Source organism: Triticum dicoccoides, chromosome 3B (genome assembly GCF_002162155.2).
Source record: "Triticum dicoccoides isolate Atlit2015 ecotype Zavitan chromosome 3B, WEW_v2.0, whole genome shotgun sequence".
NCBI lineage: Eukaryota > Viridiplantae > Streptophyta > Magnoliopsida > Poales > Poaceae > Triticum > Triticum dicoccoides.
This window is the reverse complement of record NC_041385.1, coordinates 660,942,970-660,956,207: the sequence shown is the minus strand read 5'-3', so window position 1 is coordinate 660,956,207 and position 13,238 is coordinate 660,942,970. Positions and strand designations below refer to the sequence as shown.

Sequence of the window (13,238 nt, the reverse complement as noted above, 5' to 3'; positions counted from 1 at the left end):
GTGCAATCTGCATCAGTCGGTTCGCACCAACTTGAGTGAAAAAATTGGTTTCAAGTCCAATAGTTACACTGAAGTGGGAAACCTAACCTCCTTTTCTTATGGATTAATTTAAATATTGGGTAATCTTTGGTTCCAAGTTCAGTTCTTGTTCTATGCCTAGTATGTGCTCAAATATAATAGCTTACAAAACATGAGATGGATATTGTTAACAATGTCATCACGATTTACTTATGGCTTAATTCAAATGAAATGGTTATATATATTCAATATGATATGATCTGGAAAGAATATTTGAGATGTATTTAATTCTTAAACGATTTTTCAGATATTATTATCATGTATATTCACCGGTCATTTCTTCGCATGAAAGTCCGAATGAATGGACAACGATTAATAGGATTCCCAAGAGAACGAAAGAAGTGACATGGTCATAAGCCTTGGAAGATGGGACTTGACAACTCGTTACATTACATGGTTAACTCATGCATGTGAGGATGGATTTATCCAATTTCATGATGAAGTGGCCGGAGCAAGTCTGAGATCGAGGTCGAGCCCCACCCCCATCGCCGAGGCTTCCTCGGTGCTGTCATCCGCTGGAGTGCAGGCACGAGCACCACTGCTGGTGCTGATGGCGGCGCTGCCGCAGTCCCTTGGGTCCTCGAGCAGCCGCGGCTCGGCTTGGCACCCACCACCGGCTGGCAGAGCATGGAACGGCAGGCCCGCCGCTGACTGGTGCGCGAGGTAGACCCATCGGTGGAAGGCGTCCCGCGTGTAGGCCGACGACCCTGCGTGTCCCACGGCGATCAGGTGCCCGGGCGGCGGCGCGAAGTAGCTCATCCTGGCGTCGACGTGCAGGCGCGCGCGCTTCAGCTGCTGCCGCTCCTTTTTGTGCGCGTTCTGATGCCCGCCCAGCGCCTGCGAGTTGGCGAACTCGCGAGAGCAGTACTGGCACCCGAACCTCCGCGGGTCGGCAGGCGGCGTCGGCGGCGGAGTCAGCACGACGGTGGCGTCGGTGGCGCCGCCGGGCACGTCGTAGCCGAAGATCCTGAGGGGCGACGGGCTTGGCGTCATCTTGGCCTGGTCGCACCGTATGTCCGCCATGGATGATCTAGCTTGCTAGCTAGGTGACACGTAAGTGTTGAGGCGCTCAGGTGTTAGCGACGCACGAGGTGAGAGATTATGTAGCGCGCGGGGAGCGGAGGGAAGTCCCACCTGCACGGAGAAAATGGAGTCATGCATGGGACGGGAAGAAATCGGAGGACATGCGCATGCCGAGCAAGATTGGAGGTAGGTGAGTGAACATTGAGCAGATGGTCACACGCAACGCCAAAGCTTCCAGATGAGACATCAAAGTAGCATCGTTCTAGAACGGCAAAGTACGTCTGCTTGTGCGCTACGCTGGCCCTCCGGGATGCCATTCTCGTACCGCTCGATGTATGGGTGTGAATGACATCTTTATCGATTGCGTCGTTTGTAGATGGTGACATGAAGGTTCCATGAGTTTCGCGCAAGTAGGACGTACGGAAAGACCCATTAGCTTACCTGCACCTTTCCCTTCTTGTCAATACTCAGTACCAACCAAGAAGAATTTTTTTCACTATATATAAGAACTTCAGAATAGATTGGTAGAGAAAAAAGTTAAGAATAGGTTTGCTTCTTCCTATTAGTCTCTGGGATAGAGAATGTGTGTTGTAAGCAAGTTAGGAGAGAGAAGTGAGAGCCTGATCCGATCCCGTGTGGACGATAAAGCAACAACCTCCTACAGCCCAGCTAGCCACCAGGCTCAAAACATCGAGTCAAATACATTTTTTCAATCGCCCACTGTTGGAAATATGACCTAGAGGCATTAATAAAGGTCATTTTTTATTTTTTTTATGTCCATAATTAAGTTTATATTTCTATGCTACAATTACAATAATTCTGTAGTGTGAGATTCAGAGGAAAACTCAATTGCATGGGCGAAAAATAAACATCAAATAGATCCCTAGTGTAATCTCTAATACTAGCTAAGTATTGTTGATGATACTGTTTTTCAGATCATAAACATTGTCAATGTGAGAAGGATGCCGACATTGTTAGCAGAATAATGGTGTTGGATAGACCCAACTTATGATATACTGCAGGATCACGGTATCTATATTGTTGTTGGTATTTTCATATAATTAAATGACACCCCGCGCGTTGCTGTGGAAGTCGCTGCAATATATTTCAACAGAATTTGATCTATGAAACATGAATATTTGGATTGATAATGTACAAACTAAAACTATTAATACATATTGTATACTCACTCCGTCCTGAATTACTTGCCGCGAAAATGGAAAGAAATGGATGTATCTATAACGAAAAATACGTCTAGATACATTCATTTCTGAGACAAGTAATTCTTGACTGAGTGATATATATAGTTGATTAAGGGGAAAAATGAATATAAGTAGCATAATATAATGGAAAAATGGTTTTCAATGCATGTTGTGGTGACTCTTTGATTAGGTAGGATATGTGAATGTTGAGATAAATAGAGTAACGACTATTGATGAAAAAACACCGTGCATGTTAAGGTGGGCTTTTGATGAGGTGGCATGAGTAGTGATGCATGTTGAGGTGGGCCTTTGCTGAGGTGGCATGAGTAGTGATGCATGTTGAGGTGGGTCTTTGATGAGGTGGCATGAGTAGTGATGTAGTATGTGTGTATATTGAGAGAATTAAGTAGTGAAGATCAACTACTAGATTTATGTATAGGATATGCTAATGTTTACTGGCATCTTTAGACCATGAGAATATCATGGACCTGCATACCGGATGGTTATACTTTCAGGTTGCCAAATGTCAAATGACAGACCATAACTGGGTGATCGTAAAAGTAACTTATAGATATACCAGAAAAGTATGTCACGGTGCTTGATTGTAATATGAGACTTATCTTAAAAACAAATATAAATTCTTCATAAATAATATTTACAATGGATGCATATCTCCTCATGTACACCGGTATGCTAGCTACCAATACAATGACATCTCAAACAATTAACGCATGATACTATGAAGAGGACAACGGACACATAAATACTAGGCCAAGCACATTAAGAAGAATCACACATGGCTCTTGATGGCGGAGCTGTATCCAGTGCGATCGTCGTAGTACTTAGACCACAACATGACGCCTCCATACTTGGGCGTTCCCTTGATCAGCGGAAGCACGCGGGATGTGAGCTCGCCGGCGGGCACGAACCCGGTGCCCGCGGCGTCCTTGGAGGCCGGCAATCCTAGGAAGATCTTCCCCGCCGGCACCGACTCCCATCTTTTCCATGCGTCCATGAACGCTCCACGCCCCGCGCTGAACTGGCACTCTGGGTTGTTGTAAAACTGCACCCAAACAAAGTCGAACAGACCCGTGTTGATCGCGTTGCCGTCCCACTCATCCGGGAACGGGCACTGCGGTGCCGCGCTCAGCAGCACGGTCTTGCCACCGTTCTTTCCTAAGCTCTTTAGGTCTGTGGCGTGATCGTTCCAGAACTTAGCGCCCCCGAGCTCGATGTCGAAGTCGATGCCGTCGAGAACGGCGTCGCCGAGAGGGCGGAACGATGACGTGCCGCCCAGGTAGTTATTCCAGAGGTACATGGCAACCTGCCGTGCATCACCGGGCGATGAGAGTCCGTAGCTGCCGTCTCCGCCGCCGATGGAGAGGAGGACCTTGACACCGCCTTGCTGGCAAGATTGGATGTCCTTGCTCTGGCCTTTGCAGCCGCCCGACGGGGCGTCGCAGTGGCTGCCGAGGTCCAGCTGTGGCGTCTGGCCCTTGCCGAACTTGGGGAGGAAAGCCAGGATGACAAACTCGTAGTTTCCAGACGCGCACGTCTCGGCCAGCGATGCCTCGCCGTCGTTCTGGCCCCAGTACACGGCGATGCTGCCGGCATGGCACGTTGCCAGTAGCGCCACGAGGAGGGTGGCCGTGAGCTGGAAGGTGGTGAAAGCTCGGCTTGCCATAGCTGGTACAGGAAGGAGTAGAGACTAGAGACCGGTGAGGAGGTGCGCTGTGAATTTTGAGTTGTGATGGATGCCGGGTATGTTTGGATTTTTATAGTGTCTTGATGGAGCGTCATGGAGGCTTTTTCAGTGACTTTCCTGCCGTCGCTTGTCCGCTCCTGCGTCTAAATTTACCAATTTACCGGCAATGTTTTGTGTTCCGTTTGCGGTCCGTAATCTCTTTGCGTAATTTACTCGGGCTGATCAATGGTTGATAAACTATTAGTAAATCAGAGTGCGTTCAGATCACAAACGCCCTACCGTGCTAGACCAAACCATCAACAAGACGTACAACAAAAACTGAACCCTCTCCTCTGTTTTCTACTCCAGAGTACCAGGCAGAGCACTTATGCAGTCTTAGAGCATCTACAACCACAACTCGCAAAAACAGTCCCCCAAACACCCACAGATGTGTTCGGACATGCCCACTGGCAGTGACCGGACAGTGTCCATTTTTTGCTATCCACAACTGTAGTAGCCATTTGCCCGCACCGAACTCATGCAATGCATGCAAAATTAATGTAGATCAACATCGAACGATAAACTTCTCCACATGGTTAATAGGACATAGTGCATCTGACCCAGAAGACATAGTTCATCGGGTTTATAATACAAAGAAAATATAACTAGATAAAATGCAGAGGCGGAGTTGGTCGGAGTTCACCACTTGGTCGGGCCCTTGCCCTTGCGGTCGGCGGCGCGGCGGTCCATCTCCTCCCTGTACGCATCGGAGGTGGGAGGGTCGTCGTCGTCGTCCGTGGTGGTGCCGCTCTCCGATGCGGACGAAATGTAGCCGGAGAGGCGGCACAGGAGGCGCTGCTACTCCTTCGCGTGGTGCGCGGCCTTGGAAGCAACGGTCTCCTTCTCCCGCGCAAGGCGCTCGGATGCCTCGAGCCCAAGGCAGAGCGCCTTCGCGTTCTTGCGTCGGAGGCATCGTCGTGCGTCAACGACCGCCACATGACCTCACGGAGGAGTACCTCCTCCGAGTCAACGGGATGGAGTGCGCTCGGTGGCGGGAAGAGTCGGACTCCACTGCGGCCACCGCCCTCCGCCGGGCCGCCTTTGCCTTTGACTCTGGCATGCGCATTCGCACGGGAGCCGCGGGCACGAGCACCCACATCTGCCTGGCGATGCTGGCACTGGAGGGGAAGGGGAGACGCCCGCGCTCCGGATCTGGAGCGGCGCGGAGTGGGATGGGCAGACGCGGGACGGGCGACCGTGACCCGCATTACGCCGATGGAAGGTGGAGGAGCTCACGTCGGGTGCCACGGAGCTCGAGCTCCCGCCGGTGTCCACGCACGAGTGCTGGATGACGATGCGGAGCGCGAGCTCCTCCTTGTATGGCGCACTGCTAGATTTGTCATCCTCCTCCTTCACGGGACTGTCCCAGTCCATGGGATCGGGCTCGCTGTCGGAGTCCTAACCAGAGTTGGCCATGGCATAAGGGGGGTTTGGGAGGAAGTGGAGGAGATGAGGAAGCAGAGAAGACGAGTGCAGACTGAGAAAGTGAGGGTTTCACTAGGGTTTGTCCGATATGGTGGGGCACCGGTGGGGGCAACGCGGGCCCTAGCCGGCCGATCTGACGTGGCACCCACATCTGGGCGTCCCCATATCCGCTCCAGATATAGGCTGGGTATGAGGAGTGCCGGTCAGTACGGGCGTTTAGGCCGGATATGGGGAGCCAGGTTAGGTGGCATTTTTTCGCCAGGACACTAACCGAGCAGCCCATCCAAATGTTTGGAGTGGGTCCGGGTCCCGTTGTAGATGCTCTTATACTTCTATTGGTAGTTTATTGTGTCACGGCAATTTTGCGGCTTGAAGCTACCTCAACTATGGTTAATGCTTCTAAACAGAGGAATATTAAATATTTCTACTGAATTTGGTGATTTTGAGTATCCACAACATCACAAAACTACATATATTGCTTAATTTCAAACACTCCCTCTATTAGGGTCTATAGGGTAGGTACAGGTTTTTAGGTCTTCAATTTGACTAGTAAAATGTGTTTATATATCACTAGAAAAATATATTGATTCGTCATCGGATGAATTTTTCAAAAGTTATACTTTTGATGGCATAATTCATGCATTTCGTTAGTTAAACTGAGGCCCTAACAACCCAAGCTCGCCTTAGAGACATGTATACTTGCAAGGTGGAATAACTCCTTCCTTTTTTGAGGTCGGTTCCGGTAGTTTTGTGGAAGAAGAATACTAAGCGGGGGCAAAAATTAGCCTTCGTTCATTTGATAAGAAAGAGTATAGTACAACATGATACAATAGAAGTCTGCTCTCCCTCCAAATATGACCTAAGTGCCTAGCGGCTAAGAAAACCTAATTTGTTGTCTCAATTTTATTACTACAAGGTAAAACAAGGTGTGGAGCGTAGGGATGTTGCGGAAGACTCTCACGGTACATTTGTTTCAAATTTCTCGAGAGCAAAGCATGGTCAATGACATCATGACCTTTTTCCCCATTCTTCTTTCATGGACGATGTGTGTCAAGCATTCCTTAATGCAACCCGTCTCAATCCATGAGTGGAAAATGCCTTTCACCTAGTCAATTTGATGGACACGTGCATTTCGTTTTGGTTCACTGGTTATGATCCAAAAATACAGGTTCCATCTCAATCCAGCGGCGCCCGTTGCCTCTCTGTCGGTGGGCGTGGCTCCCCTTCCTGTGGTCGTCGTTCCGACTCATGCTCGACTCCCTCTCCTTTGACTCGTGCTCCGACGGCTTGGGATTGCTTGGACTCTAGCCAGGGAGAAATCTCCGCATTCTATTCTGGCAGCGGCCACATCCGCAGGTGCCGTCCCCTTCTTGAAGGCGTTGTCACAGCCGTTATCTGGGCCCCCCTTCGAGCATTAGCGGAAATCCCAGGTCCGGTTTGCCGCATCGGACGGCGATGGCGTCTTGGCGCCATACTCCTTCGTGAAGGCGTTGTTTTGGTTGCTCGCGGTGTCCTTGGGTCTGAATCAGGAGATATTGGTCGTCGTGATGTTGGTCTGAGCTACTTCTTAGGATGGCGAGCTTAGCGGTGTTTTTTTCTTGTTTAGCCCGAGCATCCCATGTCTCTTTGCTCCAAACACTATGTTCACACCTCTTACGTCTGTGTCATGTGTTGTATATCGCTTTGTACTTGTTCTAACTTCTTTTATCAATGAAATGATACGCAAACTCTGCGTATTTGCGAAAAAATACAGGTTTCTCAACTTGAATGCCAAAATACATGACACCTCCACCTTTTAAATCGGAAAGCTTTGGGCCCTCTTCCGACCCAAGCCGGTAAAATGGATGATACTGAAGTGATTTCGTAAACGTAGTAGTAAAGTCAAGAATATTTTTGGATGAAATAAAATATAATTACTCCTTCCATATCACAAATAAGTGACGTTTTGGGCAATACCTTCAGTCACAAATATACTTTGACAATGAATACCATTTTAGTTTTTCCAAGTTACAAATACCATAGTATAGATTTGTCTCAAAAATATTTCTAAAATCTTATATTTTTATGTTGTTTGTACATATGTTACATTCAAAGTTAGTGGCCAAACCCAAAATATCACTTATTACGATATGGAGTAGAAAATTATAAGTAAATTTATAATAGAAATGAAAAAAATAGGAACACCATATGTGGTATACAACAAGCAAATTATAAAAAGAAAAAAGTCATAAGTATAAAGGAAAACCCAGAAAAAATAGAGAGTGCTCACAAATAATTCCTAAGGTTTAGTGAATGCTCCTAAACTTGTTTCCTCACTCTAATTAATTTTTTATTGACATATTATCTTTGCAATTCTAACATGACATTATTATTTTAATTCCTTTTCCTTATTTAACCATTGTTGTGATGTATTGAGAAAATGTTTAGTGTGTGCCACCTATGTGAAACCACTGCCACGTCACCCATCAAACTGCTTCTAGGCAGGAGAGGCCCAAACTTGTTCTGTCTAAAATATTGAGATGTTATACTGTCAGGTAGTGGAATTCAAATTTAGGATCGATGCTGAACTCGAGCAATACTTCATTGACCAATAATTATACTTTTATTTTATATAGAAATATCAACGATGTAGAGTTCCAGATTTGAAGTGATTGGGACATGGCGGTTTCAAAGAAACTACACCGTGATCCTTGCATATTGGGACATAGTCGCTACCAATATGGTGTTATTTCAAGCAATTAACACCTGATACTATCGTACAGGAGCGGCACACATGACAGCGCCAATCAAGCGAAGAAACACCAGGGAGAATCAGACGTGGCTCTTGATGGCGGAGCTGTATCCAGTGTGGTCGTCATAGAACTTAGCCCACAGCATGACGCCGCCGTACTTGGGCGAGCCCTTGATGAGCGGCAGCACCGACTTGAGCTTGCCGGCGGGCACGAACCCAGTGCCCGCCGCGTCTTTGGAAGCCGGCAGCCCCAGGAAGAGCTTCCCTATCGGCAGTGACTCCCATCTCTTCCAGGCGGCCAAGAATGCTCCACGGCCCGCGCTGATCTGGCACTCCGGGTTGTTGTAGAACTGCACCCACACGAAGTCGAACACCCCCGTCCTGATCGCGCCGTCGTCCCACTGGTCAGGGAACGGGCACTGTGGCGCCGCGCTCAGCAGCACGCTCTTGTCCAAGCTCTTGAGGTCCCTGGCGAGGTCGCCCCAGAACTTGGAGCCGCCTTTCTCGATGTCAAAGTCGATGCCGTCGAGCACGGCGTCCCCGAGGGGGCGAGACGACGACCTCGTGCCGCCCAGGTAGGTGTTCCAGAGGTACATGGCAACCTGGCGTGCATCGCCGCGGGACGAGAGGCCGTAGCTGCCGTCCGCGCCGCCGAGGGAGAGGAGAACCTTGACGCCGCGGCGCTGGCACGAGTGGATGTCCTTGCTCAGGATTTTGCAGCCGCCAGACGAAGGGTCGCAGTGGCCGGCGAGGTTCAGCTCCGGCTTCTGGCCCTTGCCGAACTTGGGGAGGAAAGCAACGACGACGAACTTGTAGTTACCTGACGCGCACGTCTTAGCCAGCGACACCTCGCCGTCGTTCTGGCCCCAGTACACAGCGATGCTGCCAGCATGGCACGTGGCGAAGAGCGCCACCAAGAGGATGGCAGCGAGCTGGAAGGGGGTGAGAGCTCGGCTTGCCATGGCTGGGATCGGTAGCTAGTGACGATGGGGTACGCTGTGTTTTCTGAGTAGGGATGGCTGATGTATTTATAGCGGTTTGGGGGTTACTGGCCACGGAGTTATCCGCGCTTGAAACAGAAACCGAACTTATGAGAGAAACCGCACAAAGAGAATATAAAATTTGATCAGGAACATCGTGTAGAAAGCCAGATGGGCAACGTCGATACGTTCCAGAGAACTGGGTGCGAAAGCCCAAAAGAATTGGGTGTGATCGAAAGACAAAACTCGTCCGTGCAGACTCCAAAGAAATGACTGGGATGCTCCAAGGATCCCAGCAGGTCAGCACGGATACACCGAGATTCCAACCAACACACGGTAAAATAAGATTCTCACGGTCGTAAATACCAATGGACCAATGCTGAATCTAGCGTTAAACTGATGGCTGTGACAGCAGGCAGAGCAGTAGGAAGGCACAGGGGCAACGGATAAAATGTCATCAAGTTCCAGACAATAGAACAAACCATCTCAGTACAAGACAATAATTGTCACTCGTCCCGCACGAAAATTTGATAATTGAGAAAGCAACAAAAGTTCCCAAGTTGTCAATCTCCTGGAAATCCTAGAAGACTAGAGTCTAGAACAACCGGTACACCTTTCCCATCGTGCTCTTCAGGTACAAGCATCTCACCTGCAAGAAATAAAGATGAATCAGTAATCTATTTTAACATATAACCATCAATCAATAGCCAAATGTTGTTGAAAATATTGTGCGCAGGTATAGCAGAGGGCACGTCACATACGTTTTGCCAATTCTTCTTCAACAGAGAGACGAGGAAGTTCACGCTCATCTGCACGTTCTGGAAGATCTGCTTCTCCTCCATACCCAGGTGGCCAACGGCAACACCCATGCAAAGCACCTTTTTCAACTGGAACTTGACTGTGGCCTTGGTCTCATTAACCTTGGACTCAAGGGATTCCTGGTGAGACACCAAAGTTGGAAACTTTCCTGCAGGAGATTACCAAGTAAGAACAAGAGTAATAACAATGTGGAAAACAACAGTTCAGTTACTATTATAGTCCAGAAGATAGCAATGTATGCCTCATTGCATCATACACTACGAAGTACATAATCTAAACAAAACAGTTGATTACCACATAAGAACCAAGAGTAGTAACAAGGTGGAAAACAACACTAAAGTTACTACTATAGTCCAGAAGATAGCAATGTATGCCTCATTGCATCATACGCTACGAAGTACATAATCTAAACAAAATACATTGACATGCCAAAGTGTATGTATAGCCCTTCATAAATTTCAATAAAAAATCCACTAGAAGATATGGTTGTAACATAGATTTCAGCATTCATCAATAGACTACTTCAGACCAGTAAACCCTACGTCTTGCCACAAACCCAGCTCCCATATTTCTTACCTAAGAAAAACAGAAATATTATGAAGGCACAGTTTTATATACTTGTGGAATTTACATTTAGGGAACAAGTACTTGGCAGTAAAATATGAAACAAAAAGGAGCATCTCAGAATATTATCCCCAATGCTTTCTTCATAGGTAAGCAAACCTCAAAGTGCAAGGATGAATATAGAGGAAGCACATCACAGATGCTCTAAAAAATATAATAAAGACGAAGACATTATGCCAGCAAGAGATGGTGATGCTATAGTGTGCCAGTGAGCTACTAAGATTGCACAGCACAAGCAGACAGCAAAGATGCTATGACTTACTGTATTTCATAACATGGCCCACTTTAATAACCTATGACTAAATGCAATATCCATGCAAAAGCCATGAGATGTTTATTTAGCAATAAATAATTGCCAATAGTCAAAAGTTAATCAAACATGAACTATGATCGCACCAACAGTCTTCTAATGCAGAACATGGAACAAGGAAGAAATACTTGCCTGCCTTGTTAAGACCAGGTCCAAGAAGACGGGGAATCTGCTTAATGATAGCCTCAGATGCAAGGAAAGCATGATACTTCTTTGCAAGCTTCTTGACTAGCTTCTTGTTTTTGTTCATCTTCTTAAGAGATTCCACATCCATGCAGTCTAGGCCCATTTTCCCTGCCTGCATCCAGCATTGATAACAAGAATACAACAGAAATATCAGGAAATGTGAAGCAAAGAATTGCTGAGTAGCATACAATCTAAAACAAATGATAAAACTAAGTGTTGCCAATGAGACATTATAAAAATGAACTTATGGCTCAAGAAAAATACTTTGCATGTATGAAAAGTTCTGACTGAATGTAGAAAATCACTGGATTTATACTGGGTTTTGAATGATCAAGGTAACAACTCATTCACTAAACACAAGCAAAACCATATTGAAGAACAAGAAACATAATTATGTTTTCAGCACAAGTGAAATAAAAATTGATACAATCATATGGTACCTCTTCAACATGCTGGGCATCACCAAGCATGCAAACCCTCATCTTTGGGCGAGGGATGTGAGGAAGCTTAACAGAACCACTGAAACGCTTGTCCTTTTGCGGGTCATAGTTCTTCAGACCAATCTGCAGCTCAATGGTTTCAACGAACTTGCGGTTCTTCTCACGGCAGTCATTGATAATGTTTGTGATTGCCTCCCTCAGGGCGTCACTCTGCAACTTACTGAAATATGGAGGAATCAGCAGTTAGTGGAATGGTAGTGCATGACAATGGAGGTTAAGTTCTATGCTTCTGTAACTGGTAAGGTGCTAATAAAACATGACCTAGGTTTGCAAGAAACATGTAGAGGTCTAATAAGCTTGGAGGACTACATGCAGCAGCATCAGTAACTAAGCTTGTCAAAAGTTCAGCTAAATATAAAGCATGTTGCCAATTCGCATAACAGGTTCAACAAAATCTGATGTCCACAGCAATTGAACATCTAAATCACAGCATTGTGCGATAGACACAAAGGGGCGCCTACAAACAGAAAGCCAAGATTTGATACTGACTTATTCCTTCACTTGATGGAAATTTTGCAGGAGTGCTCCCATCCCAGAGCAAGCTTGCTGCCGCTACACAAATATATAGCATCCAATGCCGCTACAGATTTCTAGGGACAGCGTGGCACACAACGAATTCATGGGTCTGATTCCATGAACTCTTTAGGAAATGTATCTAGCAACTGACAAAATAGATGATGCAGTATATAACATCAAATGTAGATCTACAGGACGGATCAGTGGTTACTCGAGCAAATAAAAAAAAACAAGCATGCTTTCTGATTAGAAAGCAACCGCAACCAAAGATGCGAAGCATGTAACACGGTACGAAAGATACATTTGCTAGTGGCTAACGACCGCGCGGTAAATCCTAAGCACCGGGGGCCAGATCAGCCGCCACAACAGCAAACAAATTGACTGGTAACCAATGCTGGATCACATAGCTAACAGACTAGAGACATCTCTCGGCTCTCAGAACCCAAAGCAACACGCAGCTACGGTTTGAACCAGAGGAGAAGCGTGTCCGTACCTCATGGCGCCGGCGGTGGGAGCACTGTTCCTGCGCAGCGACAGAGAGGGAGAAGAATGGCGGGTCAGACGGAAGGAACAGCCGAGTCAAATCGAAGCACCAAGAGGGGAGAAGGGAGAGGCGGAGGTGGCTTACCGCGACGAGGCAGGGTGGGAGGAGGGGGCGGCGCGGCGGAGTGGAAACCCTAGAGCCTGGTTTTATATCTATGCCGGGGAGCCTAAACCCTAAAACGCTCGTGCGAGGGGGGACTACGGTACGGGCTGTGGGCTTTAACTTGACTTTGGCCCATAGATTGTTGGTAGGCCGGATGTTTTCCTTCTCCTTCTTTCGTCTTGTTTTTTGTGGGGAATTTTTTGGTTTTCCTCTAGGTGGCTGGTTCAATTTGCCTCGGAAAATAAGGTGGCTGGTTCAATATATTCTCATTTTTTTTAAAAAAAGCTCTCATACAAAAGGTGGCTGGTTCAATTGATTTAGTTAAATTTTTGCGAAGAGTATGTGGATACCAGTAGATAACTTGTATATTCCCATAAGAAAAACTTGTCTTCCCCTCAAAAAATGGGACCATGTAACTTGTATTTCCCTCGAGAAAAATGGAAAAGATAAATGG

At 47.0% G+C, this 13,238-nt stretch overlaps 4 protein-coding genes and 1 non-coding gene across 5 annotated transcripts; all 5 read right to left on the bottom strand.

The window, feature by feature from the left end:
* Positions 1-375: 375 nt before the first annotated feature.
* Positions 376-1,251, bottom strand: LOC119281759 (zinc finger protein 6-like). The gene has a single exon (XM_037562200.1). The coding sequence runs from the start codon at positions 1,099-1,101 to the stop codon at positions 511-513; it is 591 nt and encodes a 196-aa protein (XP_037418097.1). The 5' UTR covers positions 1,102-1,251; the 3' UTR covers positions 376-510.
* Positions 1,252-2,979: 1,728 nt separating this feature from the next.
* On the bottom strand, positions 2,980-4,073 carry LOC119281758 (acidic endochitinase SE2-like). Its single transcript, XM_037562199.1, has one exon. The coding sequence runs from the start codon at positions 3,985-3,987 to the stop codon at positions 3,094-3,096; it is 894 nt and encodes a 297-aa protein (XP_037418096.1). The 5' UTR covers positions 3,988-4,073; the 3' UTR covers positions 2,980-3,093.
* Positions 4,074-8,139: 4,066 nt separating this feature from the next.
* LOC119281757 (acidic endochitinase-like) lies at positions 8,140-9,185 on the bottom strand. Its single transcript, XM_037562198.1, has one exon. The coding sequence runs from the start codon at positions 9,163-9,165 to the stop codon at positions 8,284-8,286; it is 882 nt and encodes a 293-aa protein (XP_037418095.1). The 5' UTR covers positions 9,166-9,185; the 3' UTR covers positions 8,140-8,283.
* A 424-nt stretch (positions 9,186-9,609) lies between these two features.
* LOC119277679 (60S ribosomal protein L10a-like) lies at positions 9,610-12,866 on the bottom strand. The gene is made up of 6 exons (XM_037558980.1): positions 12,767-12,866; positions 12,632-12,661; positions 11,563-11,782; positions 11,069-11,234; positions 9,945-10,150; positions 9,610-9,832 (listed from the first exon to the last, which is right to left on the bottom strand). Exons 2-6 carry the CDS (start codon positions 12,634-12,636, stop codon positions 9,779-9,781), a joined length of 651 nt encoding a protein of 216 aa, XP_037414877.1. The 5' UTR covers positions 12,637-12,661; positions 12,767-12,866; the 3' UTR covers positions 9,610-9,778.
* Positions 10,677-10,772, bottom strand: LOC119283053. The gene has a single exon (XR_005139011.1). It is a non-coding gene; the product is annotated as a small nucleolar RNA snoR26 (small nucleolar RNA).
* Positions 12,867-13,238: the final 372 nt, after the last annotated feature.